At 38.9% G+C, this 27,882-nt stretch overlaps 2 protein-coding genes across 3 annotated transcripts; one reads left to right on the forward strand and one right to left on the reverse strand.

Annotated features, from left to right (window-relative positions):
* Window positions 1–43: 43 nt before the first annotated feature.
* Window positions 44–19,166, reverse strand: gopc (golgi-associated PDZ and coiled-coil motif containing). 2 transcript variants are annotated; one of them, XM_071514614.1, is made up of 9 exons: window positions 18,677–19,166; window positions 13,152–13,316; window positions 11,822–11,845; window positions 9,516–9,691; window positions 7,148–7,313; window positions 6,842–6,937; window positions 5,764–5,928; window positions 5,459–5,624; window positions 44–3,695 (listed from the first exon to the last, which is right to left on the reverse strand). In XM_071514614.1, the coding sequence occupies exons 1-9, from the start codon at window positions 18,935–18,937 to the stop codon at window positions 3,580–3,582; spliced, it is 1,335 nt and encodes a 444-aa protein (XP_071370715.1). In that variant the 5' UTR covers window positions 18,938–19,166; the 3' UTR covers window positions 44–3,579. The 2 variants fall into 2 exon arrangements, with proteins under 2 accessions (XP_071370715.1, XP_071370716.1); XM_071514615.1 differs by lacking the exon at window positions 11,822–11,845.
* An 806-nt stretch (window positions 19,167–19,972) lies between these two features.
* Window positions 19,973–27,394, forward strand: LOC139640415 (nephrocan-like). Its single transcript, XM_071514612.1, has 5 exons — window positions 19,973–20,173; window positions 21,143–21,228; window positions 24,064–24,154; window positions 24,242–24,966; window positions 26,634–27,394. The coding sequence occupies exons 1-5, from the start codon at window positions 19,973–19,975 to the stop codon at window positions 27,061–27,063; spliced, it is 1,533 nt and encodes a 510-aa protein (XP_071370713.1). The 3' UTR covers window positions 27,064–27,394.
* Window positions 27,395–27,882: the final 488 nt, after the last annotated feature.

Below are 27,882 nucleotides of genomic sequence, written 5' to 3' on the forward strand. Positions count from 1 at the left end.
ACAATTGGAAACAAACTTTATTCAAAGATTGAATAAACCCTATAACTTGAATACATTAACTACAGAGATGTACGTCATTTATATCAAATCTTTCCAAGAGTTCAGAAACCTAGGACAAAAACAAAGCATCGGAGAAACAGAATAACAAAAGGCAGGTAAGGAAACCAACACATGAACACGGTAAGGTCAGGGATCGACGGTGTACTAACTGACTAGCTTTCGTTCCTTTGAGCCAGACCACTGGCAGCAAGCGGTGGTGACATAAGGTGTTTATTGGTAGATATAGTCAATGTACAGCATGACATGCAGTGCCAGTGTCTGTTAGTATTAGGTTAAATACTGGAGCTATGTGTCAGGATCTATCTGGGTTCATTGGGATGTCTTCCCTACAATCACCACCAAATAAATTGGACACAAGACCAGGAAAGAGAGTTGTGAGATCATACACTTTAAACTACAGACAGTCAGATCATTACAATGTCCTCATGGACTTGGAAGAATAGGGACGTCTACTACAGAAACTGCGGAAGTGTTTTTGTAATATATGACAGCGAACGCAACATAAATAGTCACCAGAATTGCCCTTGAAACATTTTATACTACCAAACTCCATTGTAGCTGCACTGACGTCTCACCATCTATGTTTGGCCAGAAGAAAAATACACAAAGGTTTTTCTCCACAGTGTGAAAGTGTTTTAGAGTGGATTTCCTTTAACTCTGCCATCGCTCTGATACATGGACGATCCCATGTTTAGTAACCACAACTTCTTTGTGACAGTCACAATCCAAGCAAATTCAGTTATTTTAAAATAGATCTTTCATTTCCACTTATATAGCACTTTACTGTCATATATTTGCAGACCTTGTCTAATCTTCTCTTTAGTGCGTATAGATGGAAGGATGTGAGATGCAGCTGAACTGCCTAAAAGAAGTTAACATCACTTGTAATACTAAATAACCATTTGAAAAAGTCAACATCACTTATACTTTTTTTTTTAGATTCTTTCCTACGTTTGCATTTATACACTATATATCATTTGGTTCTGCAGAGGCAAAAACCAGGCCAGAGTATCCTAAAAGCAGTGAGAACATCTTTCTTCCATTATAAGCCAATGTAACAGCGTTGATGGTAGTGCTGAGATGCTTTCAGCTCACCTTGGTCTTACTGAAGCTCTGAGGCCTGAGGAGGCAGCTAGTATACATATTTCATTAGATTGGCTGGGTCAGGCAAGCACAGTCTCAGAAAATACTTTTTTTTTTAAAAAGGATCACAAATACAAACCTTGAATCTGGTAGAAACCATTAGCTATCTTTTGGTATGAATTGGTAAACAAACTGTATTGACTGCAGTGATGGACAAAAATGACACTACAAGCTAAGATCAGAAAGAATGATACAAATAAAGATATGTCATTTAGGAAAGGTGTCAAAAATAAATACAAATATTGCACCATTTTTAATTTCTGGCAACTGAGCATTAGTTAGTACAGTGTCTGTGACAATAGGCCTCTCTTTACACATCCTTGTATTTTCTCTGTTCTCATCTATTTAATATCATTAATATCACAATGTTTAGGGGCCCATGTTTGGAAAGAGGATCGGTCAAAATAGCTACATGAATTAAACGTCATCAGCAAGCAATATCAATAATATTATTAATTCCATGGCACAATTATAAATGACAAATCTGGTTGCATACAGAATGTAAGACTACAGCGTCAATTCATTACATATAGAAAACAACAGTGAAAACACAGGAACCTAATAAAGGGCTGCTTAGTATTAAATAATGGGCAGGAATTTTACCAAAATATGGCATGGGCTTTAGCATGACATGAGTAATGAATCCATCAGCTTGGCAAAGGAGATATGGCCTAAACAGGAACTGGAATATATTCACAGATTCAAGAAACATACGCCGGACGCGTGAACTTTCACTTTAACACCAGGGTAACAGCGGGGGGTCAAATCCGGGAGAAATACTTTCCTTCTGTCTTTACAAACATCAGATGAAGGTGGCTGTCATTTGCGCATAACACTGACGACTACTCCAACATGTCTGAATATTCCCCCTTCATAAAGTGGAACCAAAGCCGGATTAAAGCTGGTTTGGACACAGACAGCGTTCAGTACCATCAATAGAAAACAAGCATTAAAGATGACAGAAAAAGAAGAATATTAATGCACGGAAGCGTAATGCATTCACTTGAGAAAAAAAGATTTGCCCTGTTTTTCTGAATTAACAAGGTAATCATCTCAGAAAAACAGAGCAGAATTTTTTTTTTTTTTTTTTTTTTTTTTAAATGCTGTTTTTCTGAATTAACGAGATAATTATCTCAGAATTCTGAGAAAAGTTTTCATGGAAAAAAATAATTCTGCTCTGTTTTTCTGAGATAATTATCTTTTTTTTTTTTTAAATGCTGTTTTTCTGAATTAACGAGATAGCAGAATTTTTTTTTCCAGAAAAACAGAGCATTTAAAAAAAAAAAATAAAAAAAAATTCTGCTCTGTTTTTCTGAGATAATTATCTCGTTAATTCAGAAAAACAGGGCAAATTTTTTTTTCTCAAGTGAATGCATTATGCTTCCATATCAATGAGATTGTCGCTCGGTTAACGGTATGAGGAACCAGTCTGACTCAAAGTACGGAATATCTGGATAATGTGGGTAACTTCTTTAGCTCAAAAAGGGATCGACTGGTTGAGCCTGGATGAATTGCAGTCTTTAAAGCCAGATTGAAATTTTGGTAGAATATTTTCACTTTTCACTGTGGACATCTCCAAAGACGTTTAGGTTTACTCGCTCACTTTTCCAGCTTTGTGATGACCGTAACATCCTGTTGAAGAATCGATAGAATGGACAATGACCTCTGGGTATGTGCACTGGAAACTGAAAATGTTCTACCAAATGGCACACGAGGAGCTTTGAATTATCCTTCTGCACTCACACAAAGTTAAGGAAAACATCCTCTCAATTCAGATAAAAATGTTCCGTTGTTGGCATAGATATCACTAGATAGCCCCTCCCGGCGTCCCTGTAGGGAAGTGTAGTCTTTAGTTTAGTGAAGAAAAGATCAGATCATTAACTATACAAACAGAGGAAAACCCACACTCTTAAACAGTCTCTCCAAAAGCCCGCCCCCATATCACATTTCACCAATCAGTGGCCTCTTCCTCCCTGATGACATTGTGTTTCTTGACAGCTGCTTTCGTCTGCCATTTTCTGACATCATTCATATAGCCGTCCTGTAGATTCAGATCAGTCTCTCAATAACAATCTTTAGAAGTATGTTACAAAAAAAATCCACACATGTAGTTCGGTCCTTCCGCTTCCTCTTCCTGTTTTACAGCACTGCTTTCTCCCAAACTAGGTACTTTTAGCTCAAATCACATCCACATCCCTAAGCTACGCCCCAAAACCCCCACCGCCCCAGTCCACCAGGAGGGAAAAAGGAAAACCGAACGCCTCCTCCCATTTTCCTTTGTTCCTTCTCTTCTCATGGAAATCTTTAAATATATTTTTTGAGAGGGATCTCCTCCTGTAATCTCTCCATTCTGAGGGTTAGCTCCGCTCCGAGCCTCTAGGAGGAGCTGTCTGTCTCAGCAGCCTTGGATGGGGTTTCCTCTGAGGGGGTCTCACTGGAAATCCCGGTATCTCCGTTCTCTGGTCCATCACTGACTGACATCTTCTCCAGAGCTGCGGGACAGACACAAGTTCAGATGTATCTTCTGTAATGATGTATTCTACATCAAACAAACATCCTCCATAACCACAGCCTTTGTAATATAAACAGTTTGCAGTAGGGTTGGGCGATATCCAATATTGAATATCACGATACTGTCGCGCCAAAATATTGCCATATACGATATTATCGCAGGGGGTGGGTCGTTTTTTCTTTTCTTTGCGTTTTTAGCCAGGTTTTTTTTGAGGGGGTATTGTATTTTATTTCTTCCAAATTACATCAAATTTCTAGGCTATTAATAATAATAATAATAATAATGCTAATCAATATCACAGGAAATATTGTGATATTTGCAATATTTGATAATATTGAATATCAGCCCAAGCCTAATTTGCAGCACATTGCCACAAGATCAGTTGTTTACAGTCCGATTAGCAACGATGGCCAATATTTCGGGGTTTCTGGTGGAGCCAGCGGACATCCGGGCCAAGACTTCCTCTTCTGTGCACCGGTCATTGTTTACAGTCCGATTAGCAACTTGGGATGCGAGAATGGAGTTGGAGTTGAGAGACAACGTCTCATATGCAGATATCTGTTTATAGAGATTAGCCGAAATGACGTCTGGACCTAAAAAAAATTGAAACAATTTGGTCGTAGACGTCGTCTCTCAACTCCAACTCCATTTGCGCGTCTCAAGTTGCTAATCAGACTGTAAAGAATGTCAATATCACGATCTAACTTCATATTTAAATCAAAATTTAACTTCATAAAAATAAATGTCATTACATGGTGAAAAATGAAGACCTCTAATAACTGTATTTAACAAATTGTAATACTTTTTAAATTTAGATCATTTAAAGGGATAGTTTTTTTGGGGGGAATTGGGCTATTTTTTCTACTAACCCAGAGTCAGGCAAACTCGTGGATACCTTTTTGATGTCTGCATGCAGTTTGAAGAAATAGGAACAGTTAGCTTAGCTCAATTGCTGGAAGTTTAGGGGATCAATTAGCAGCTCCTCTCATAAGTAGGGAAATAGATTTTTTAACCTCTCAGAAGATGGATGGCTGGTCTAGCAAAGCTATAAATTGTACTTCACGTATTTATACAGTCATTAATTCGACTAATAATAAAGAAATGAGATTATATCAACCTTCTCATTCCCGGTCAGACTTCTTTTACGGTACATTCAGACAACTGGGAACTGGGAACCTTCCCACTTTCGTATAAGAAAAATCCATTTGAACAGCCCTCCAATTCCAAACAGTTCCCACCAATATAACACTTCCAAGTAGGAAGTAGGAAATTCCAAGTGGGAAGTTTTCCAGTTCCCAGTTCCCAGTCTTGAATGTATGCTTAGGTTCTGCCTCTGCTCTCCTCTTGTGGAAGTGCAGTTTTGTAAACTCAAAACTTTCAAATTAAGCTAGTGACATAGCCATCGGTATTTGTGACACAAAATGACCACAGGCTAATCATGTTGGATTTTGAGGAAGGATCCCATAGACTTCCAGGAACTGAGCTAAGCTAACTGTTCCCATTCTTTCAAACTGCATACAGAGACATAAAAACGGCATCCAAGAGTTTGTCTGACTCTGGGTCAATAGGAAAAATAGCTGTGTGTTCATGCCTAAATCCCCCAGTTGTCTGAAATTGGCTTTTCAATGATGTTGGGACGTTGTGCTGTGGAGGCTTTACAGATGCCGGTTAACTCCGCCTCGTGTCAAGGTAGACAGCTCATCAAAATTACTGACAAGTGTTTGAGTGGGACTTTTGTTTTACCCTGCAGTGATGCCGAGTTGTTGCTAGGTGGCGCTGTGCTCCCATCCTCCAGTTCATCCAGGTAGAGTCTGTAGCGATGGCCGTTGTCGTCCTCATACTCCACGTTCTCGTCATCGCTGTCCACCTCTGGAGCCACATACACCACCTCAAACTCTATCTGTCCTCGCTGACACACACACACACACACACACACACACACACACACACAGACATACACACCCCGAACAAGCAATTAGAGAGAAACGGCAGGAAACCGACTGATGTATGTGCGTGTGTGTGTGTGTGTGTGTGTGTGTGTGCGTTACCTGCTGGGACAGGATGGTGACGGCCTCCTTGTGTTTGGCGTCTCGCAGGTTGATGCTGTTGACAGCCAGGATGGCGTCTCCGACATGCAAACCTCCACATCGCTCTGCCGGCTGGCTGGGATGGATCTCTGAGATCAGGATGGGAACGCCATGCTCCTTCCCACCCTGACGAGACAACATACACACACACACACACACACACACACACACACACACACACACACACACACACACACACACACACACACAGGCAGAAGGTGTCAGTGGGAGGCATGTCATTCCTTGTGTTGGTTTGAATTTCTGTTTGAAGTTTATGCTCTTTCCTCCTGAACTTACTTACAGTAACTTTAACATATAATGCTTTCAGGAAGTATTAGACCCCCTTGACTTTTTCCTCGTTTGTGCTGTTACGGCTTGAATTCAAAATAGATTAAATTAGGATTTTTGTCACTGATCTACCAGCAATAACCTAACCTATGTCAAAGTAGTCTATAGTATAATACATATCAATTAAAAATAAAAAGCTGAAATGTTTTGAGTCATTGGGCCTCATTTACGAAACGTGTGTGCAGAATTTGATTGTAAGTGTACTTACAAACATTTCCACAATTTTTTTTTTGTCTTGAATTTGCTCTTTGGTACAATTAAAATCTACGTGTGGCTGGAAACAGAGATGAGGGCAGATGTGCTGAAGAAATTTCTACTTAGAAACTTGAATTCTTTTTGCAAAGTCACTTTAAGTAGTTACAGACCTTTTTAAGCCTATTGATAATAAACATTAAAGCTATATGAACAAATTCATAGGCTAGAAGCTGGAGTTGCTGGCAAAGGTGCTTCTATAAAATACTGACACAGGGGTTGAATATTTATGTAAATTAGATATTTATGTATTTCATTTTCAATAAATTTGCAAAAAATTCCAAAAACTTGATTTCCCTTTGTTCTCATGGGGTATTTTGTGTAGATTCTTGACAAACAACTCAATGTAACCCATTCTGAATTAAGGCTGCAACACCACAAAATGCAGAAAAAAGATTTATAAAAGAAAGCTAACAATAATCCTATGACTCTGACTTACCGTGATGGAGATGCCCAGTCCCTCATGATCTTCTTTGGCTAGCACCACCTTTCTGATAGGGCCTACTCCCTGGGTTTTCTTCAGCATGTCTGGGTCCTGAGATCAGTCAAAGAGAAGAATGATGAGTTACTCAAACATTTAACTCTGGAAGGGACAATAAAGGTTAAAAAGTCATCCCTCTCTCTCCCAATCTTTCCTGTCTCTCTCTACTTGGAACTGTCTAATGAAGGCAAAACGGCCAAAAAGTAAACTTACAAAAAAAACAAAAAAAAATTCAAATAGTTTAAATGAGTGGCCAACACTCACATGCCCCACAGGGGAGGGTAGAGGTTTCTTTGGATCATTACGCCCCCTGCAGGCTCGGATGACTGTCTTGTGTCGGTGGAGGTGGATCTCTGCCTCCAACTGGTTCCACAGCTTGTCATGAGCGGGCCCTTTCATGTCGCGGCCCAATAGCTGGATCTGCTGCACTCTGGAAGAGAAACCAACGGCCAATCAGAGTGTTGGATTGGAGTGTTGGGCCAGGTGATTTGTTTTGTCAGCGAATGAATAACGGCGCAGGAAAATGTGTAACAGCAGTGTGTAAAAGAAGACAAATATTTAACCAGGAACTGAAAGTAACCACAACAAAAACTCAATAGTGAGTTTATGGTGTCCTAATCATATTTTATGGAATGTTTTTTTATATCCTGGTGTCACTATATTATTCCTATAGGGTCTAGTGTGTAGCCAAATGTAGCCAAAATATAGGCTTAAAGAATTATAAATCATTTATAAAAATCTAAATTATATATTAGCGTCATATAGTATATTATATAAATGGCAAATGTAGGCAAATATTGATTTTCATCTGTTGTTCTATGGTGTGGCCTGTTCATGTGATATCCTGCTTCAGTAACTTTATAGTGCAATCTGACCAGTCTGCTGGTGACAGTATACAGGCCTACTGAATCATCACTTGAGTGTACAGTATGCAGTCTGTATGCAGTACATACAGTGTTGGAAAAAGTTACTTTTGAAACTAACTAATTAGTTTACTTAGTTACTTGCCCTAAATAGTAACTAGTTACGTTACTAAGTTAGTCTTTATTAAAAGTAACGCGTTAAGAGTACTTTCACGTTACCCACTTAAAATCATGCCTTTAAAATACGTCTTCTGCTTATGTCATCACTATCATTGAATATAAATCATCACTAAGTAACACTCTACTGTTATCTAAATAAAACATTAAAATAGCTTTCAGTTACCTGGTTCCACAGTAAATAGTCAGATTGCAGAGGAAGCCTTAACTGATCTGGTCTGGTCTCAAAATAAACGGCAGACTGCGCTCACACGCGCTTTCAATTCAAATCTTAGGTATGACAGTGAAAGCTAAACTTACAGTTAACAATAATGTTCTTATCCTTCTCTTCGATCAGTTCAAAGTAATGCAAATATTTCCAAGTTCTGCAGTTTATTGTTGTGTTCATTCTGAAAGCGAGTCCCACATGCCTCCACTGTGCACTGCCTACTACTTTATTTGCACTAACTAAACATTTAACCATTTGAAAGAAAAATAAAAGTAGCTAAATGTAAGTTTGAGAAAGTAACTAACAACTGATTACATAAATTGCAAAACGAATGCGTTAAGTTACTAATTACAACAAAAATACTCTGTATTCTGATTACTAATTGCATTAGGAGTAACGCGTTGTAACTCTGTAATGCGTTACTATGTAACGCTTTACGCCCAACACTGAGTACATACATAGCCTACTGATTAGCATCACAGAATTTATGGCTTTGTTAGTAGGCTATGTAATACATTATCTGGTCTCTGACGGCCTCTGGGTGGATGGAATTATATGCAAATCACACTCCTCCACACCTCCCCTGAAAACACCTCTGTCACTCCAAAAGAGTGACAGAACAATCATTAGAATAAAAAAAAAACTGTGAAAAAAAAAGATTGTGAATGAGCACTGAGCATCTGTTTTTGTGAAGCCAATGTTTAATTTTTCAATACGATTTTTTTCAATGCCAAGATTTTTTTCAATGCCAATAAATACTATTTTCAATTCAAGTTTATCAATGCCAATGTTTTTTTTTTCTCGTTGGCACTGGCACTCTGTTGACTGCAAGGAGGCGACTGTTGCTAGGTACTGGTCCACAGTTTCTGACGTTTATTGGAATTTAAACTAATTATTTTTGCACAAAAAAAGTAAAGCCAGATTACTCTTCTCTTTGCTGACTGATCGTTCACTGAGCCACAAAATGTGCACTCTGTATGGATGTGATTTAAAACGTATATTTAAAAAGTACAATACTTCAGCAAAAACTTAGTTAAGTCAAAGTAAAATTACAGACTTTAAAAAATAGGCTACTTTAAAAGTACAAGTACATAAAAAAGCTTCTCATTTACAGTAACGGGAATAAAAGACACAAAGAGAAAGAGCGTTGCGTGGGTTCTTCAGTGTTTCCAATGGACAAACATGTAGGTGATCTTCGGAATGGGCAATAAACAAAAATAAGATCCTGCCTGCCTATACTTTTTATTACGATATTCCGTGCGATCATTCACTATCATCATTCACTTTCCCCATTTATATTTTCTCAGCCAGCTGGAGGATTGGAACCAGCGACCTCCTGGTACCCGGCCCTCCTCTCTAACCTCTGGGTGTGGTCAGCTCTTACCTGCCGGCCAGCTCCTTGTCCAGGTATTTGGCGGCCAGTCTGGCGCCGTACACCTCGGCCTGCAGCACCGCCATGTGCCTGCGGAGGGCCTCGTTCTCCTTCTTGTACAGCCTCACCTCCGCCTCCAGCCTCACCTCTGCTACCTTCTCCTTCTTACTGGCCTCCAGCTCCTGCTCCTAACACACACACACACACACACGCACACGCACACGCACACGCACACAGCACAACAAGCAACATGAGCGGCTATGTTAAACCTAAATAAACTTGCAGAGAAAGAAAACTACTTCTACTAAGTACTAGTACAGGTACAAGTGCAAAATGGAGAAGTTGATTACAGTTATTCAAAGCTTCCCAGTGCTCTACAACTTTTTTTTGATGATGTAGAACAGTTGCATCCATTGTTGGAGTTGATGGTAACATCTTAAGTCAGTTTATTGAGGTTTTTCTGTTTATTTTTGATGTATACCCTCTAATTAGTGCTTGAGGTTTAATATTTTTGTTGCCATTTAGATTTAGATTTTCTCTCGTTGGGCATATTCTCTAAGATGCCAGGGGCTGCATATGGAAGTAAATTAAGCAACACATGGAAGTAGTATTGGCTCCCATCATAAAAGCTATATTGATTCCCTATGGGGATTTTAATATACATTTGCTAAAAGGCTGTAGTTACTTTGCATAGGCTGCATAGAGAGAGAGAGTGACTTTTTAGGAACTCATGATAGCAAACTGGGTTTGTGAAAAAGGACATCCAATAAAAGCAGGAGATATAAGACAAAATTAAAGCTGCAAGCAGTGATGATCGGGCCATCGCACCTTAGTGCACGTCGGAGTGGCCCACACCATGAAAATTCCATGTAAATCAAATGATGATTGTCACACAAGGCTTACTTCCTGTTGCCAGTAGGTGGCGCAATGACTATGACTCCTAATTGGCATGTAGATGTCTTCAGGCCTGGACTCTTGTCCAGCATGTGAAATCTGGTGCAAACTGGACAATGTACAGTGAAGTTAACACAACTTCCTGTTGCATGGCGAAACATTGAAATTCGCCGCCCCGCCAGGGCAACAACGTTTGACAAAAACTCCCAATTTTCACAATGAAGCGTCATCAAGGTCTTAAGGCTTTTCTGACCACATTCGAGGTGGATCTGGTCAACCTGCTAGGAGGAGTACAGCAAAGTATAAAACATAAATCATTTCCTGTTGCCAGTAGGTGGCGCTATGACTCTAACTGAATATTGGCATGTAGATGTCTTCAGGCCAGTACACTTGTCAAACATGTGAAGTTTGGGGCAGATTTGACCATGTACAGTCCAGTTCCAAACAACTTCCTGTTTCGTAGCGAAACATGGAAATTCGGCGCCTCGCCACGCCCACGCCGTTCGACAAAAACTCAAGCTTTGCACAACTTTTCATCGTTAAGGTCTTTTATACACGCTGACCAAGTTTGAGGTGGATCCGATCAACCCCCTAGGAGGAGTTCGTTAAAGTACGACCCCTGCAAATGGCCCAAAATGGCCAAAAATGTTACAATAAATCCAAAATGGCCGACTTCCTGTTGGGTTTAGGGCATGGCACCAATTGACTTTTTTTTAAGTCTGGACATGATACATGTGCCTACCAAATTTCGTACGTGTAGGGGAAACGTACGGCGGGGGCTACTTTGACGAAATTTTGTAGGGGGCGCTAGCGAGCCATTTTGCCACACCCATGCGCAAGACCCATAAAATGTATAATTTTTCACCACTTCTGACGCGTGTGCAAAGTTTCGCAACTTTTTGAGCACCTTCAGCCCCTCAAAAACGCAATTTTTAATTCCACGAACGCAATACAATAGGGCTTCGCACCGAAGTCGGTGCTCGGGCCCTAATGAAACTGAAGAATTTATAAAGTGGGTGAAATTGTCCTTATGTTTTTGTGTTAAGTCCCTCCAATAGTTAAAGGTATCCTATGTCAAATTTTCATTTCATTTTGATGTCAACCTCTTCCAAATCCAGATACTGTGTCAGAGGGAACACAGGATTTGCATTGTGCAGCCACCAAGACACATCAGATCTTAAGCTGTTAAATGAGATGAATGTTGTTTTTGTGGTGGAATGTCCCTTTAAAAAATATATAGGGCTCCCTCAATTTTATATTGACTAATGATGTAATACAGAATGGATATATCTTTTTATTTCATGTCTTACATGTTTCATTCTCAATTTAAAATGAATGAGCCCAAACAATGCGACACAGACACACCAACAGGGCTGACATACTTGAAACACACACACATACTATACACTAACAGACACACTTACCATCTCATCTACTGTGGGTGCAGGCTTTAGGTGAAAAGAGGCAGAGGAGGAAGAAGAGAAGTCAAAAATTAGAGGAATTCAAATCCCAGGCAGCAGAGACGGTGAGGAGACCAAGTGTTCAATGAGAACAGAAGATATGAATAATAATAAGCACATTAGTACTGAAACAGGAGTAAGGAATTGAAGAAGGGGATGGGAAAGCGGTAGCAGGGAGCACATTTACCCTATCAAATCCTGGGTTGACTTCCCTTAGTCTACCCAGTGATGGCATGAAGCTGGAGCTGGAGATCACTGGCTAGATTTCCATACCAGAATAATTAATTCCATATTCTGGTTAAGGTCTTATTCAGGTTAATGTGTTCCCATGAACCTTTGATGCACTGTGATTGAGTCTCCCTGCTGTCATGATTAATCCATTTAACAGAATAATCCCCCTCTCTCTTTGACTGAGCAATAGCAGCTTACTTGCTAATAGTAGCTTACTTACCTACTAATACAGGGGATTGAAATGAGGATCTCAATAGTAACACTCATAGTAAGTACTGCTCGCTGCCATGTTTTTTTGCTGACATCAAAATGTACCCATAGTGTACCCATAATGCTGTGCGTGCTTGTAAGCCAGGTGTCTTGACCAGGTTTCTCATAATCAAAGTATGAGTTTACCAGGTTATTCTAACCTAGTTATGATGTTTACATGTGTCGACCCAAAAACAGGTTACAGTAACGGGGTTAAGAAGGGTCCCGGCATGGAAACATAGAGAGTCGGGCTGTGTAGTTAGTGGTTCTGTATGATTACATGCACACCAATACTGATCACTGGGATCTATCAATTTAAGGCAATATTTGAATTAAAATACTTGTCTCAATCCAAATTGCTCTGCGCACAACACTGTAGGCTGAACACTCCAGGGTGCTGGCAGCGGCATGAAACACAATGTATTCAAATGCAACTCAAGGAGAAGCCGGAATTTTTCAACTTCATACTGCACATTTCATTTTTGTACATTCTCATATCGTACATACTTTTCAGTCATATTTTGGTCTTAGTAAGTTCTACTGCTACTACTGCTGTTATTTTGCATGTGCTATAATCCATACTTTTTTCATACATTCGTACATTTCTACTTCACATGCTCTAGTGTTGCATTTATTGGTTGTGTATGTTTATATAACCTTCATTTGCTCTATTCTTATTTATATTATGTTTTATTTGCTGTATCCTATAACTATTTGTTGCTCCAATGACCCAATTTCCCCACGGGGATCAAAAAAAAGTTTCATCTCATGTCATTTTAAGGTTGTGGTCAGCATCTTCCCCTCCTCCACCTACCAGTCTGTCTTTGATGGAGTCGGAGTCCTCGGCCTGGCCCTGCTTGGCGTGAAGCTGCAGCTGGAGAGCGTGAAGCTGCAGAAGCTGGTCGTGGACCTCCCTCTCCACAACCGCCCGCTCAGCCTGAACCTCCGTCAGCTCTGAACGCAGGTCCACCAGCTGAGCCTGGGAATGGAGAGGTGGATGGATAGAGGATGGGAGGATAGGATAAGGAGAACAGAGGGAGGACAGAGATGACAGGTCAGAAACACCAATGTCAAATGCTGGAGTTCTGGAGCATTTTTAGCCTTTAAGTAGCTCAAAATCCTCTGCATTTAGTTTTTTGCCCTCGACTGAATTTTAAACTAGCAACTTGGCAGGAAATCCATGGACCTGGCAACCCTGGTTCCAGCGCACTGAGCTCCTGCAGTGGGGCGTTTACAAATTCAGATCGGCATATAAGCCTATATCCATTAACTGACTTGTCAAATACTTTGGGTTTGCTGAAAAAAGCATTCAGCATGGTGAATCAGGGCATGTAGATCTGGATTGCTTTCCCTTGTTTTAGAGATGTGATGCAATCATACAGTGCATTAGCAAGGCTGTGGTTGTAGTTCTTTTATACAAGTGTCCGTACACTGATGAAAAAAATATTTCATCTCATTCATAGCTGATGTGCCTTAACGTCGTAAAATGTAATGAATTATTAAAAATCCCCCTATGGGAAAATGTTGGGTTTTTTTTACACACATGGCGTACATTTACACTTTCCCTCCCTATTTCCCCATGTTTATTCAAAATGTAATGAGTGGTTTCTGAAATATCACTTAACGCACAAACAAACAAATGAACAGAGACTGATCCAAGGACAAAAACCTTGTGATAACTGTGATATTTACAACAAAAAATGAACTGAAATGAATAGTTGGGCCAAATTGGGCTTCATGTAATGTGTCTCAGCCTTTAAGCAGCTACTGGTGATGTACATTGCATTTCTGGGCCCATTTTGTTGTGTGGTGGCATATTTTTCTTGCCTGGTGTCCAGCCCTCATGAATCGCAGTCTTTGGCACTTTTTGAATTTGCATGGCAATTCATAGGGGTCTGCAGGCAAGCCTATCCACCAGCAGTTATTTCGGACAGATGTTCTCCGATATATCTGATTGGATGGTTGATGTAGGCGGGACAAACCAACTTATATTTATAAAACTTCCTAAGAAATTCACAGTTCCTTTCTAGGAATTTCTAGGGAATTAAAATCGAAGGTTTACACTATATTATAGGACTATGTGCGTGGATGAAAGTCATGATAAGTAATCTCAGTATAAATTGCTTCAGTGAATGTGATATGAAGAAGAGTGTTGGTTACTGTGGCTGTGTCATTACCTCTCTTCTCATGTGAGTGCATACTGCATGTCTAGTGAATCATTTGTCAGGCAGAAACAGATCCAACACACTACAGCCATCAAATACAGGAGTCAATACAGGCGAGACTTAGGCAACATAAGGAAATTCAAGACTTGTGCATAATAAAAAAAACATGGCAGAACTTACGCTATAATAAAATAACAATAGACTAATTCATAAGGAGCTAGGTAGATAGCATTCTCTCTCCCTCTCCATCTCTCTCGCTCACTCACTCACTCAAACACAAACAGCAGGACTTCCTGGCTGTTACATAAATAAGAGATTGCCCACATTGTCAGATGTTGCTGACTTCACTAGATACTCTCTAAACTCTCTAACTTTGATTAAGCCTGACACTGATCCAGAGTGACTGACAATCCGTATCTATTTAGCTAGTCTAATTTAGACCAGTATAATAATGTACTTTTGTAATGTAGTCTAAATCTTAGCAGTTGTCTAGTGCACACACACGCGCGCACACTCACACCATGTAAAATGATACATCCTGGACCCTGCATTAAGGGTATGTGAAAAGCTGAGTAATGACTTTTTTTTCACCATAAGCCCACTTGGAAAACAAGGAAACAAGGGTTTCCGCTACACAGTTCAGCAGTATTGCAGACCAAACAGTGATTCTCACTAAGGCTAACTGTGTGTGAGTGAATGAATGAATATGCGAGTGAGTTACTTGCTGGATTCATGAGGTGCTTTGCAGCTAAAACCAAGGCATTACAATTGTTGGGACGTTATTTTTTACAATACAATATGGAGAAGATCATCATGATATGAAAAAACTGATAACCCAACCCAAATCTGAGTGTTGTGGATAAAGATCACAAGCAGACAAGACCATCAGAGCCTTGCCCATTCAGTGGTATCTGTGTTTGGTTTTTTTCCTTTTTAGTATTTCTTGCTTTTATTATGTTTAGAAACAAAGCAGAAACCAGTTAGCTTTGTCACAGAGTGGGTTGAATCCATGTAGAAGTTTAAACAAAATTCTATGGGTTAAAGTTATGTTTTAAAGGATTATCGTCTACATTCTACCTACCATTATTGTTTTAATGAAGGGTCCAGTATTTCCCAAGTCAGTATACGTTCAAAGCAAAAAAATCTGATCTTGGTGAGTAGTTTATATTCTGGTTTTCATGGCGGTCAAGTGCCGAATAACCCCTATGTTAAAACTAAGTGGAATATTGCTTTAAACAGAAACATAAAACAGCAATGTCTATTAGCTGACCAAAGCTCAGCTAGTAAACAAATGTCACACTAAACTAAACCTGCCCATTAAAGTTACAGGGTCTTGCATACGCTATACTGTGATGCAAGGGTTATTTAAATAATGTGACAGTTTCTAAGAACTTTCTAAACAGTATAAAATTGGCTTGGCCCAAGTCTACATTACTAAACCCGTATTTTGGGCTTAAACTTCTAAAAGTGGAAATTAATTGTAGACATTCTACTGAAAATCACTCAAAGGCAAGAGCAGAAAATGGCATATTCTGTACCAAAGTCAGATGAATTTGTCACATCACACATCACAAATCACAAAACCAAGTGCTGAAACTGCCAGAATGTTGTAGTCTACCTGCAAGCCTCTCTGTAAAAGAAAAACAGTGGAGCTGCTATCTTTCTCAGTGTCGCTTTTAGACCTTTTTTTTAAGATTTGGGCTTTCTTCATCATTTGTGTATATCTTCCACCAGGAGAAAAATGATCAAAATCAAAAGTTCGAGTCGGCGGAATTGCTGAAATTCGGTTGATTTGACACGGAATGACCCAGATGCGTTCCATTCTCTACGTGTGAAGAACGTCAGGCCAAACTCCATCCAATAATCTTAGCCGCACTAGGCTAGAATTTTATCTAAAAATACACCTGTCTGTCTTAGCAGTCTAAATCACAAATTGAGGCTGCAGCAGTGAACAGCATCCCATCCACTTCTAATTCAGACGCTGTGGATTCGTTATATTTGGCCAAATTAAATTCTGGTCACTTGTGAAATCCAAACTTAGATCTTCTCCTCTCTCGTCTCTTTGGCTTCCTTTGGTATAAAGCATCACAGACCGGCCGGTTGGGAAACATGAGTGAGCTGTGTGACGTTTACTGACCTCACTGCACAGGATTTCTGGGTATTGAAGTTCAGATTTTTCAACAGGTACCTACTGTGCAAACTTAGTGCAGCTTTAAAGCCACAATGAAACAGGATTTGAGAGCATATTCCCTCCTTAATGTGATGGTTAATTGGTTGGAATTTTTTATGTCGCCTCCTGGTACATGATGACATCACCACTAAAGATTTTCTGTTATCCAGGAAGTAAAAGTGATGAGATTTCCATACAAAAATACAAGAAAGTAATTTTTTTTGGTCATTTTTCTGGCATAAATTGTCAAATAGGTGTATGGTATGATAGGTAGAATGTGCTAAAAAGGCAAATAAGTCATTTTTCATTTCAGTGTCACTTTAAACACTATGCATTTCCGTGTGAAAACCGGGATTGTTCCTAGAGAGATTTCTGGTTGCAGAAATGAGACAAAGTTGTTTGTAATTTCAAATATTGTTGTGCCTGTAGAAACTGTGTTGATGTAATGGCAAATACAGCAGGAGTGGATGACATTTACACTGTGGTTCAGCCTGGATGTTGTTATCCAGGAGTGTCTGGGACTTGAATGAAGGACAGCCAGATTGTCTGAAGGCCAGTGTTTTCCCTCATGATGCGCGCTTTATAATTCCTCTGACCAGTGGTGGAAGAAGTACTCTGATCCTTTACTTAAGTAAAAGTACCAATACAGCAATGTAAAAATACTCCATTACAAGTAAAAGTCCTGCATGAAAAATCCTACTTAAGTAAAAGTACATACAGCAAAATGTAGTTAAAGTATTAAAGTAAAAGTAGTGGTTTGGTCCTTCTGACTGATATTTTATTATATATGACATCATTAGATTATTAATACAGAAGCATCAGTGTGTAAGCAGCATGTTACTGTTGTAGCTGCTGGAGGTGGAGCTAGTTTGAACTACTTTATATACAGTTAGCTAGTTTAGTCCAGTGGTTCCCAACCTAGGGGTCGGGCCCCTCCAAAGGGTCACTAGATAAATCTGAGTGGTCGTGAGATGATTAATGGGAGAGGAAAGAAGAAAAAACAAAGTTCTGATACACAAATCTGTTTTCAGTTTTTGGACTTTTTCTCTAATCTTAGATTTTTGCTGAAATATTGGATCATTTGAACATTTATTGAAATGAAACCATGTGAGGTTTAGAGAGAAAAATCACTATTTGGTGGAGCTGTTAACAACTCATAGACATCTGAAATGTGACCCAGACTACACACACACTGCTTTTTGTAAGATGTCAAAAGCCAAAAAGGTTGGAAACCACTGGTTTCATCTTTAACAATGTGTTGTATTTTAAAAGCTTGTTATATTATCCATTGTGTTAAATCTCCATCTGAAAAGTAACTAAAGCTGTCAAATAAATGTAGTGGAGTAGAAAGTACAATATTTCCCTCTGAAATGTAGTGGAGTGGAAGTATAAAGTAGCATCAAATGGAAATACTCAAGTAAAGTACAAGTATCTCAAAATTGTACTTAAGTACAGTACTTGAGTAAATGTACTTAGTTACTTTCCACCACTGCCTGTGACAGATGTTGCTTTGCTTATCGGCAAATCTACTGAGACCTTTTACGTATCGTCATGGTCTTCTAGTAAATTCGGCATACCGTATATGATCCGCCAAGCAGCACTTCAATTCAATAAAACCTAAACTTTTAAATAGTCCTCACTAACGTTACTCCCAACGGCACTATTTGGGTGTTTTGGCGGAAGGAGACTGTAGCAATAAACAGGAGAACCATTTATAAAGCATTGTTTATTGAAATATAAGTGTTGTTTGGTGCGTTGGTTGTATACCAAATTTACCAGTGGAACCTAATTCAGAAATGGTCGTGTTATTGGTGTGTGGAGTGACGGTTTCTCCATACTAGAGAGAACTATCGGGTCTGGTATCACTGGACAAGACAGACAGCAATTATCGGGATATACCTTTTGACTTCATTATCCCAGACTTGGTATTTCGCTAACTTGAGAGCTTTGGCGCTTACTGACAAGTAAGAATAGACTGACACCAAACTAAAACAGGACACTGACCTCTAGTTTATGGTTGAGTTGGAAAACAGTCTGGGCTTTGTGGCAGAGCTGAGCAAAACAGGAGCTCAGGCTGGTCATCTTCTGCCGCCCCTCGTAGGTGATGTCGGCTTGGTCCGGGTCTATTTCCCCGAGCAGCAGGTCCACGTCCACAAAGGCCTTGTCGAACTCCTTCTCCAGCACCTCCAGCCAGCGGAACATGGACATGCCGGGGCCGAGGGCCGAGCTCTGGGCCGCCTGGGAACAGCCGGCCGAGGCGGACATGACAGGAGCAGGACAGTTAGCTAGCTGGCTACGGAGCCTAGTTTACTAGCTAACTTGAATGTTAACTAATGAAGCGTCTGGGCAAATTTTCTCTATCGAAATAACACAGTCGAAATAATATTGAAACCCGATGACCTGACTGGATAATAGTTTAAGGTAAAGTCTGATAAATAATGTATTTTTATCCTCCTAAAAAGCCCGGTCTGACCAGGAAGTCCGACATCGGATACGCAATCGTCGCTGTGTAAATCAACTAGTACAGTCTGCCACACTGCAGAGGAAAGCAATGGATAACAGAGCAATCTATTAGTCCAAACCTAGTTTTATTAAACCGATTTAACTTACTTAATGGTACAATATTATTGAAACCCCTATTATTAAACCATCAATAATAAACCCAGTGATTATTAAACCCAGTGTTATTATGAAACTCAGTATCTGGTTTCTGGGGGATTTAGACTGTAGTCTTTCATTTTCTCTTCAGCTTTTGTTGACCCTGGTTTATTTTGAATACTTCCCCTCCCTACTGAGAGTAGGGTTAGGATTACAATGCCATAACATAACATATATAAAGATATTATTTAAAATCCCCCTCTGAAAATGACGCACACTTTGTTGACATAAAATAGGGTCCTCCTGCTAAAAAAAAAAAAAAAGTAACCCAAGATGCAGAGTGGGAGAACTGAGTAGAACAGAGGAAAGTGTATTTCTTTAACAGAAAGGGTTGTAAATTATTTATCGGGCCGTTTGTCAGGGTTTCACCATGGGGCTTTTGGTGCCAGTCAGTTCCTTGTCCATGTCAAATGTTTTTTTTTAACCCAAGGTAAACATCTGACCCATTGTTCCAGATGAAGCAGAGAAAACCTACTCTCACCCTGGCTAATCCTCAGCCTGCTATTTATACTCCTGACTCCCAAAAGGCAGGGCTCTTCCTTTACAAAGACACACAGCCAAAGGACTTAGAGAATTTGGATTCCTCACAGTGGCAATTTGCCTTGTAGCATAAAAATCATATATGGCTATTAGGCAATTATGATGTGGCCTGTTTCACTTGCTCTTGTGAGTATTATACTGAACCTGTGTATCTGCAACGGCGCGTGTCCAAAGAAGTGTGTGTGTGACCATGGAGCGGCATTCCAGGCAGTGCAGTGCTTCAGAGTGCAAGCTATTCCATCAGGGCTAGCTAGAGACACCAAGAAACTGAACCTGGCTTATAACCACATCAAGGAAGTCAAGGTAAGACACAAGATACAAGTCAAGATACTGTCACGTCTTTATTTCGAAAGAGCAGTGATTCTCAACCTTTTCCATATCAAGGACCCCTAATTTAGTCCACATTAGAGCCACGGACCCCCATTTGATGAGATTTTGTCTCTTGGACCTAAATCTGAGAATATTTTTATTGTCAGATATGATTTTGTCCAGAATTCCATGACTATCTGTATTGTAGGTAGAGAGATAACAGTGAAACTATGATCAAAACAGCCATTCTTCTACATTCTCTAATTGTCTTAACTTCTTGTAAATGAAATAATGGTGAAGTTTAACAATTCATCAATTTGCTGGGGACCCCCTGGAACCCACTCAAGGACCCCTGGTGGTCCCCGGACCCCACGTTGAGAACCACTGAAATAGAGGATATTGAAGAGAGAGATGCAGATAGAGATGCAAGGTTACAATAGCTTCAAAAATGTTAAGCAATACATTTTTAGATGATATAAATTGTTTATTATCTGAGACAACATGGAAGTCTATATAAAGTTGTGTTTAAATCAGAATTTCAATTAATTCTTCATACTATATTGACTGCTCAAATTAATTAAGGCTTAGTTAATGCTTAATAAGCATTAACTAACCCTTAATTAACAGTTAACTAATGTGTCTGGTAATCATTTACTTATGGTGGTCATGTTAACTAAGGTATTAATTTATACATTATTTAATAGTCATCTTTATAAACTATTAAATAATGTATAAATGAATACCTTAGTTAACATGAACACCATTAGTCAATTACACATTAGTTAACTGTTAATTAAGGGTTAGTTAATGCTTATTAAGCATCAACTAACCCTTATTAAGTATTAACTAACCCTTAACTTAGTGTACCCTTATTGTAAAGTGTTACCCTATAATATGCTTAAATTATATAGAGTTCAATTTATTTATTTATATATAATGGCTTAATATGGATGTATGATTTAGGGTCGGGACCTCTCTGGGCTGCCAGACCTGGAAGATGTACTCCTGTCCTCCGCTGGGGTGGAGCAAGTGGAGAACAATGCGTTCAGGTAGGGTTAAATCCAGGAGACACAACACAATACAGTTTGATAGAGGTACCCACAGTCAATGGCTATGTTTACATGCACACTAATATTCCCTTACAGTTCATATAAATAAATGTCCATTTTGCTGCTCTCTATCTGATTGATATAACACAATGAGTGATTCAGCTTAATGCCAGTTCATGAAAGCTTTTACATTTGCTGTAAGCACACTTTCCTTCAAAGAATTCTTGGTACCACTGTCTATGACGCCCATGTCTATAATGCATGTCACTTTTGTTGATCAAACGTTTACATAAAAGTAAAATATACAGCTACAGGTAAAGTAGAAATTGTTTCAGGTATTATCTATAATTTTAGTCAATTTAGTGTTTAGAGTGAGTTTTTTTGGGGAAACATTACATTAGTGAAATGTAAATGTCCATCATTCAGTTGTGTCAAATTGGAGTACCTTACCAGTACTCAGTTTATTGTCTGTTATGACCCGTTATATACAGCTACAGGTAACGTAGAAATTGTTTCAGGTATTATCTATAATTTGAGTCAATTGAGTCTATAGGGTGAGGTTTTTGGGGAAACATTACATTAGTGAAATGTAAATGTCCATCATTCAGTTGTTCATAACCAAAAAGTTGTGTCAAATTGGAGTACTCAATTTCTGTTATGACCCGTTAAACAAATAAATTAATTTTGCAACGTTTTGTGTGTTGTTCTTGCATAGATTTAATGATATTTTTTTTTCAATTTACTTAAAGCAAATAATGACTATTTATAGTGACTTATAACCAGCTTGTAATGTATTAAATCTGCCTATACCTGAGGAATTTAATTACTTAACTTAAAGCACCCAATGACCACTTAGAGTAACTTATAATCACATTATAATGCATTATAACAATGATTATAATGTATTACAACTATGAGAATTATAATACACTATGATCCTTGCAAAAATAAATGTCAGTGAGTGACCAGAAATTATGAAGTATTATGATACTTGACCTTATATGTCATTATAAAATGCTTTATAATGTGTTATGATTATTGCTATAAAGCATTATGAATATTTATGAGTGCTTATAACTATAATTATACAGTGCTATAAGCAGATTATAACACATTATAAGTATGTATTATAAGTATGCATTATAGACATGGGCGGCATAGAAAGTGTTACCAAATTCTTTATAACACATAGCAGCTTAACATCACTGCACACTAACTTCTTTCTTAGTAGATACTGTAGAAGCTTTTCCTTATAAACAGTCTACTCCAAATAAGACCTTAACTGGGATATGGGGTCTCATTTATGAAACATGAGCAGAACAAATTTGTGCGTTACGTAACATTAGTTGTGGGAAATTTACGCATGTTTGGGTATTCATCAAAATTTTTGTATCTCTGATTTGTTCTTTTGTCCAAATGAAATTTATTGACTCAGAGCATGTATAAAGTGTGTATAAACTCCACAAGCTGTCTTACGTCAAGTCTTTCACTTTTATTGATTTATTTTACTAGGGTGTTTGAACGTATGCTTGCTTTTTCTCAAATTGTTGCATAGCATAGAGAAAGCAATATTTTAAAGAAACTAATATTAATTTGAGAAGATGCTATTTCACTTAGTGACTGATCAGTGTTTTTCCACTCTGTAGGGGAGACCAGGGCTTTGTCACATTATTACTCATTGGTGTATTTCTCAGTAGTGCATTACTACTGAGATACAATCTATCTTTTTCTAGCTAGATTAAGGTCTTCTCTAAAAAAAAGCATTTTTACATTTTGAATAATTTACTGGAAGAAGAAGTTATTACTGATGAAATACCACTTGACAACTTGTCACTGCTTACCCTATGTCAGGGCATGTTGTCACACATGACGACACATTTTGTCACATAGACAAGTATGCTGTGTTTGTGCACACAATTCCATTTCCTCTGAAGTATACAATGTATAATTATTTTGATTCCTTTAACGTAAAGTAAATAATGAAAATTCAGGTAACACTTTACAATAAGGGTCAATAAGTTAAGGGTTAGTTAATGTTTAATAAGCATTAACTACCCCTTAATTAACAGTTAACTTATGTGTCTGGTAATCATTTACTAATGGTGTTCATGTTAACTAAGGTATTAATTTATACATTATTTAATAGTCATCTTTATAAACTATTAAATAATGTATAAATGAATACCTAAGTTGACATGAACACCATTAGTAAATTACACATTAGGTAACTAATGTGTAATTTAATATATAAATAACTAACCCTTATTAAGCATTAACTAACCCTTAACTTAGTGACCCTTATTGTAAAGTGTTACCTTTCCGTCCATATATCTCAGCTTTTTGTGGGGCAGCAATCCCACTGCTCCTGCTGCAAAATAGTTTTTTTGATGCCATTTTGGTCTGGAAGAATATGAATGTGGGTGTTTATGTTACGGCCATTATGTTTATTCACGATAACGAAGGTTCCTATTTATGAGTGATTGGGATCATCAACATATGCACGTGAATATGATTGAAAATAGATGCTTCTGAATGTTTGATGACTGCAGCGTAACTTTTTAGTTCATGTTATTGTAAAGCAAATGTGCACACAAATTTACAAAGTATTGATAAATGAGACCCACTGTGTGCATATAAACTTGCCAGTGATTTAGAGTGAAAATGATCTGCATCAACTGCCTTCAAATGACACTGACCTGACAGTTCTGCTTGGTTTTACTGTAGATCCCAAATCTGTTTGCTTCCATCTACAATCTTGTACTGTAGCATATACTGTATTACAGTTTATATGACTGCCATTTGAAATGACATGAGCCCAATCCTGCTGACTTTCAGGGCTCAGAGCAGGCTGCGATACCTGGACCTTCAGAAAAACAAGCTGCACCTGCTGCCCCGAGGACTCCCTACCAGCCTGGAGACTCTCAAGGTAGAGCAGACGAGTAAACTTTCACAGAAGTTTGTCAAGTTTAGTTGAACATTACAACAGACTTACCAGCTGTCAATCCATTTCTAGGTGAGCTACAACCAGATCCACACTCTCCAGGAGTCAGCCCTGGAGAACCTGAAGAAACTGCGCCTGCTAGACCTTCAGAATAATTACATCACCACCCTCAGAGCTAATGTCCTCTCAGGACTGGTGAAGCTGGAGTGGTTACATCTGGACGGGAACCGGATCGAGACCGTCCAAGGGTCTCTGAGGCTTTCCCAACTCAATCTGTTGAGTTTTGCAAGCAACAGAATTCCCTCTTTCCCGTCCGCTTTTTTCACACCACTGAAATCCCTGACTACACTGTGTCTTGCGGGAAATCTGTTATCCAGGGTACCAAACGACCTCCCGGGATCTCTCACCCTCCTCAGTCTGGACAAGAACCAGATCCGGTCTTTGAGGAATCGGGAGATGGCCCAGCTTCGGAACCTCACGTCCCTGTCTGCTTCTCACAACCGACTGGTCACGGTGGACAGTGCGCTTCGTTTACCAAAACTGATATTTCTAGAAGTGCCAGGGAATTTCCTCAGGGTATTGCCCAGTAGACTCAGCCCTCGCCTAGAGAGACTGGATTGTAAACAGAACGCCCTACAGGAGGTTTCCTTCCAGCATCTGTCTGGAATGAGGGAGCTGAGGCATCTGTTCCTGGAGAACAACACAATAAAAATCTTTGAGGCCAATGCGCTGAGGAACAGCGTTCACCTTGCCAACCTGGCCCTGGAGCAGAATTTGTTGTCTTCTATTCCAGATGGGTATGCACATATATTGTAAGAGGAATTTGTAATAATCAAATATGCAGGAAAAAGATGCAGTTCCCTGTTGCTCAACCTGGATCTTTTATTTTGAAGAAATAGATAATAAAATTTGCAATAGAGAAACAAAAAAGCCTGGTTCTAGTCTAGTCTAGTCTTGTTTATTTATATAGCCCTTTATCACAAGCATATCTCAAAGGGCTTTATATAGCATCATATACATACTACATCATACATATACATATTACATATACACATCATATACATCCTATACTATGTCATATACATCATTTGGTAACACTTTACAATAAGTCACTAAGTTAAGGGTTAGTTAATGCTTAATAAGGATTAGTTACAGTAGAACAGTTAACTAATGTGTAATTTACTAATGGTGTTCATGTTAACTAAGGTATTCATTTATACATTATTTAATAGTTTATAAAGATGACTATTAAATAATGTATAAATTAATACCTTAGTTAACATGACCACCATTAGTAAATGATTACCAGACTCGTTAGTTAATGCTTATTAAGCATTAACTAACCCTTAACTTAGTGACCCTTATTGTAAAGTGTTACCCATCATTTTACTAGATTACATACATCATATACCATACTACACTATACACCATACTATACTATGGAGCTTCTATTTTTCAAGTTGTTTGTTCCCTCTCTGGTTTGATCCTCTATCCCAGTGGTTCTCAACGTGCGGTCCGTGGACCACCAGGGGTCCTTAATGGGATTCCAGGGGGTCCCCAGTCAAATTGACAATTCAGTTAAACTTAAGCATTATTTAATTTACAAGAAGTTAACACAATTAGAGAATGTAGAAGACAGACTATTTTGATCATAGTTTCACTGTTATCTCTCTACCTACAATACAGATAGTCATGGGATTCTGGACAAAATCATATCTAACAATAAAAATATTCACAGATTTGGGTCCAAGAGACAAAATCTCATCAAATGGGGGTCCATGGCCCCGATGTGGACTAAATTACGGGGTCCTTGATATGAAAAAGGTTGAGAATCACTGCTCTATCTGGTCAACCAGTCAGCCAACTGTTGGGCAAGTCAGGGCTCACTAAATTGTTGGTCTAGTCCAAAAGCCAGTAATTCCAGTATCTAGTATCCATGAGGTCTTCCTCCTGCCACAGTCAGCCACACACTAAGGGTAGCAGCTCTTTGTCTCTGGTCAGTTCCTGCTAACCAGCTTAACTTGCTACAACTGTGTGGCTTCACATTCTAATTGTCTCTAGTGCTCCCAGGAACACAGCAGTCCTCTACAAAAATGCCTTTCTATGTTTCTTTCTCTGTCTGATTTATTATGTTTGTGTTTGTGCATGTGTTTGTGTCTTTTGTAATCTGAAAGAATGCAGAGCTTTGTTAATGTTTGTTACATCCAAACCTTGAACAAACATTGGTCTCGCATTTGGCCAGTGTTATAGTGCTGTCGGTGATTTCATGAACACAATAGTTATTCTTTTACCTACCAGACCAGACATCCACTTGCCTCACTTTAAGAAGATCTAGTCATTAATAGTAAACTTTGACAGTCTGTCGTTTTTTGGTGAACTCACTTTTTAACAGCGCTTTCTAACTGTAGATCTTTTGATGAACGCTATGAACTAATTTGTTGTGACACACTTTCCTCCTCACCAGGCTGCCAGAGAGTCTGATTCGCTTGGACCTGAAGGGGAACCAGATCTCGGCGATCCAGGAGAGCCAGCTGAGCTCCATGCGGCGCCTGCAGGTTCTGAACCTCCGGAGGAACCGGCTCACCGCCCTGCCCCAGTGTCTGCCCAAACTCCTGCCCAAGCTCAGCACTCTCATCCTGGACGGAAACCCCTGGAACTGCACCTGCCAGCTCCAGAGGCTGAAGAGAGCCTTGGTAGCCCGCGGCGTTGAGATGTCCAACGAGGAACTCTGCAGTGAGAAACCAGTGGGAGCGCCGCTCAGTGATGGTGGAGAGTGGAGGTCACATCTGATGGAGGACAGGTGTGAGGAAGAGGAGGATGGAGAGGATATGAGACGTGAGGAACAGGATGTAGAGATTACCGATGATGAGGAGTATTATGATTATGATGAATGAAGTATAGGAAATGAATGAATTCCATTCTGGTATAGAAATAAAGTATAAAATTGTCCGATGTTAAAGGGGCATTAAGTAATCCATGGACTTTATTGACCTTTATTGGAAATATTATGGTAATTTTGTACTATGGGGCTGTAAAATCTTACATATTTTTAGTAAGTAAAGACAAGTAAAGACAATTACCCATGTATAGATGTAGCTATAGAATGAGTTGTTTATGGAGAAACAATTAATGACAATTTCATAGACAATCTTCATCATGTGTAATATAGAAGACCTGCAGAGAGTTTGAGAATTTGTAATTTGCTGCCTTTCAGAGATTAATAAACAAGTACATTTGCAAACTGGTTTTGTTTTTCTTTGGAGTTTAATCATGTAGAAAAGTCTAATCCCATATCCTTATTTATACGCGTAAGGGCTGTTTGAATTGCTTGATCAGTAAAATTAAATCTCCCGCTGTATGCCAATGTAGATATATTGTAGTATATACCTTGCCCATGCAGTTTGATGTTCTGTATCAGGAAACAAATGTCTAGTTTGATACATAAGTGTCTGCCATTTTTATGATTGCAATGAGTGTGTTGGGTGTTTTTTTTTTTATGTATCTATAGTTAAACGGTAACACTTTACAATAAGGGTACATTAATTAAGGGTTAGTTAGTTAATGCTTATTAAGCATTAACTAACCCTTAGTAAGTATTAACTAACCCTTAACTTAGTGACCCTTATTGTAAAGTGTTACCAGTTAAACAGACCACCATCTTTAAAGAGATGTGTGCTGCTGCTTTACTGTATTATTTAGAGTCATAACAGACG

This window comes from Centroberyx affinis, unplaced genomic scaffold (genome assembly GCF_046629955.1).
Source record: "Centroberyx affinis isolate AG114_WGS23_722 - 3 ecotype Tasmania unplaced genomic scaffold, CSIRO-AGI_Caff_v1 ptg009398l_1, whole genome shotgun sequence".
Lineage (NCBI taxonomy): Eukaryota > Metazoa > Chordata > Actinopteri > Beryciformes > Berycidae > Centroberyx > Centroberyx affinis.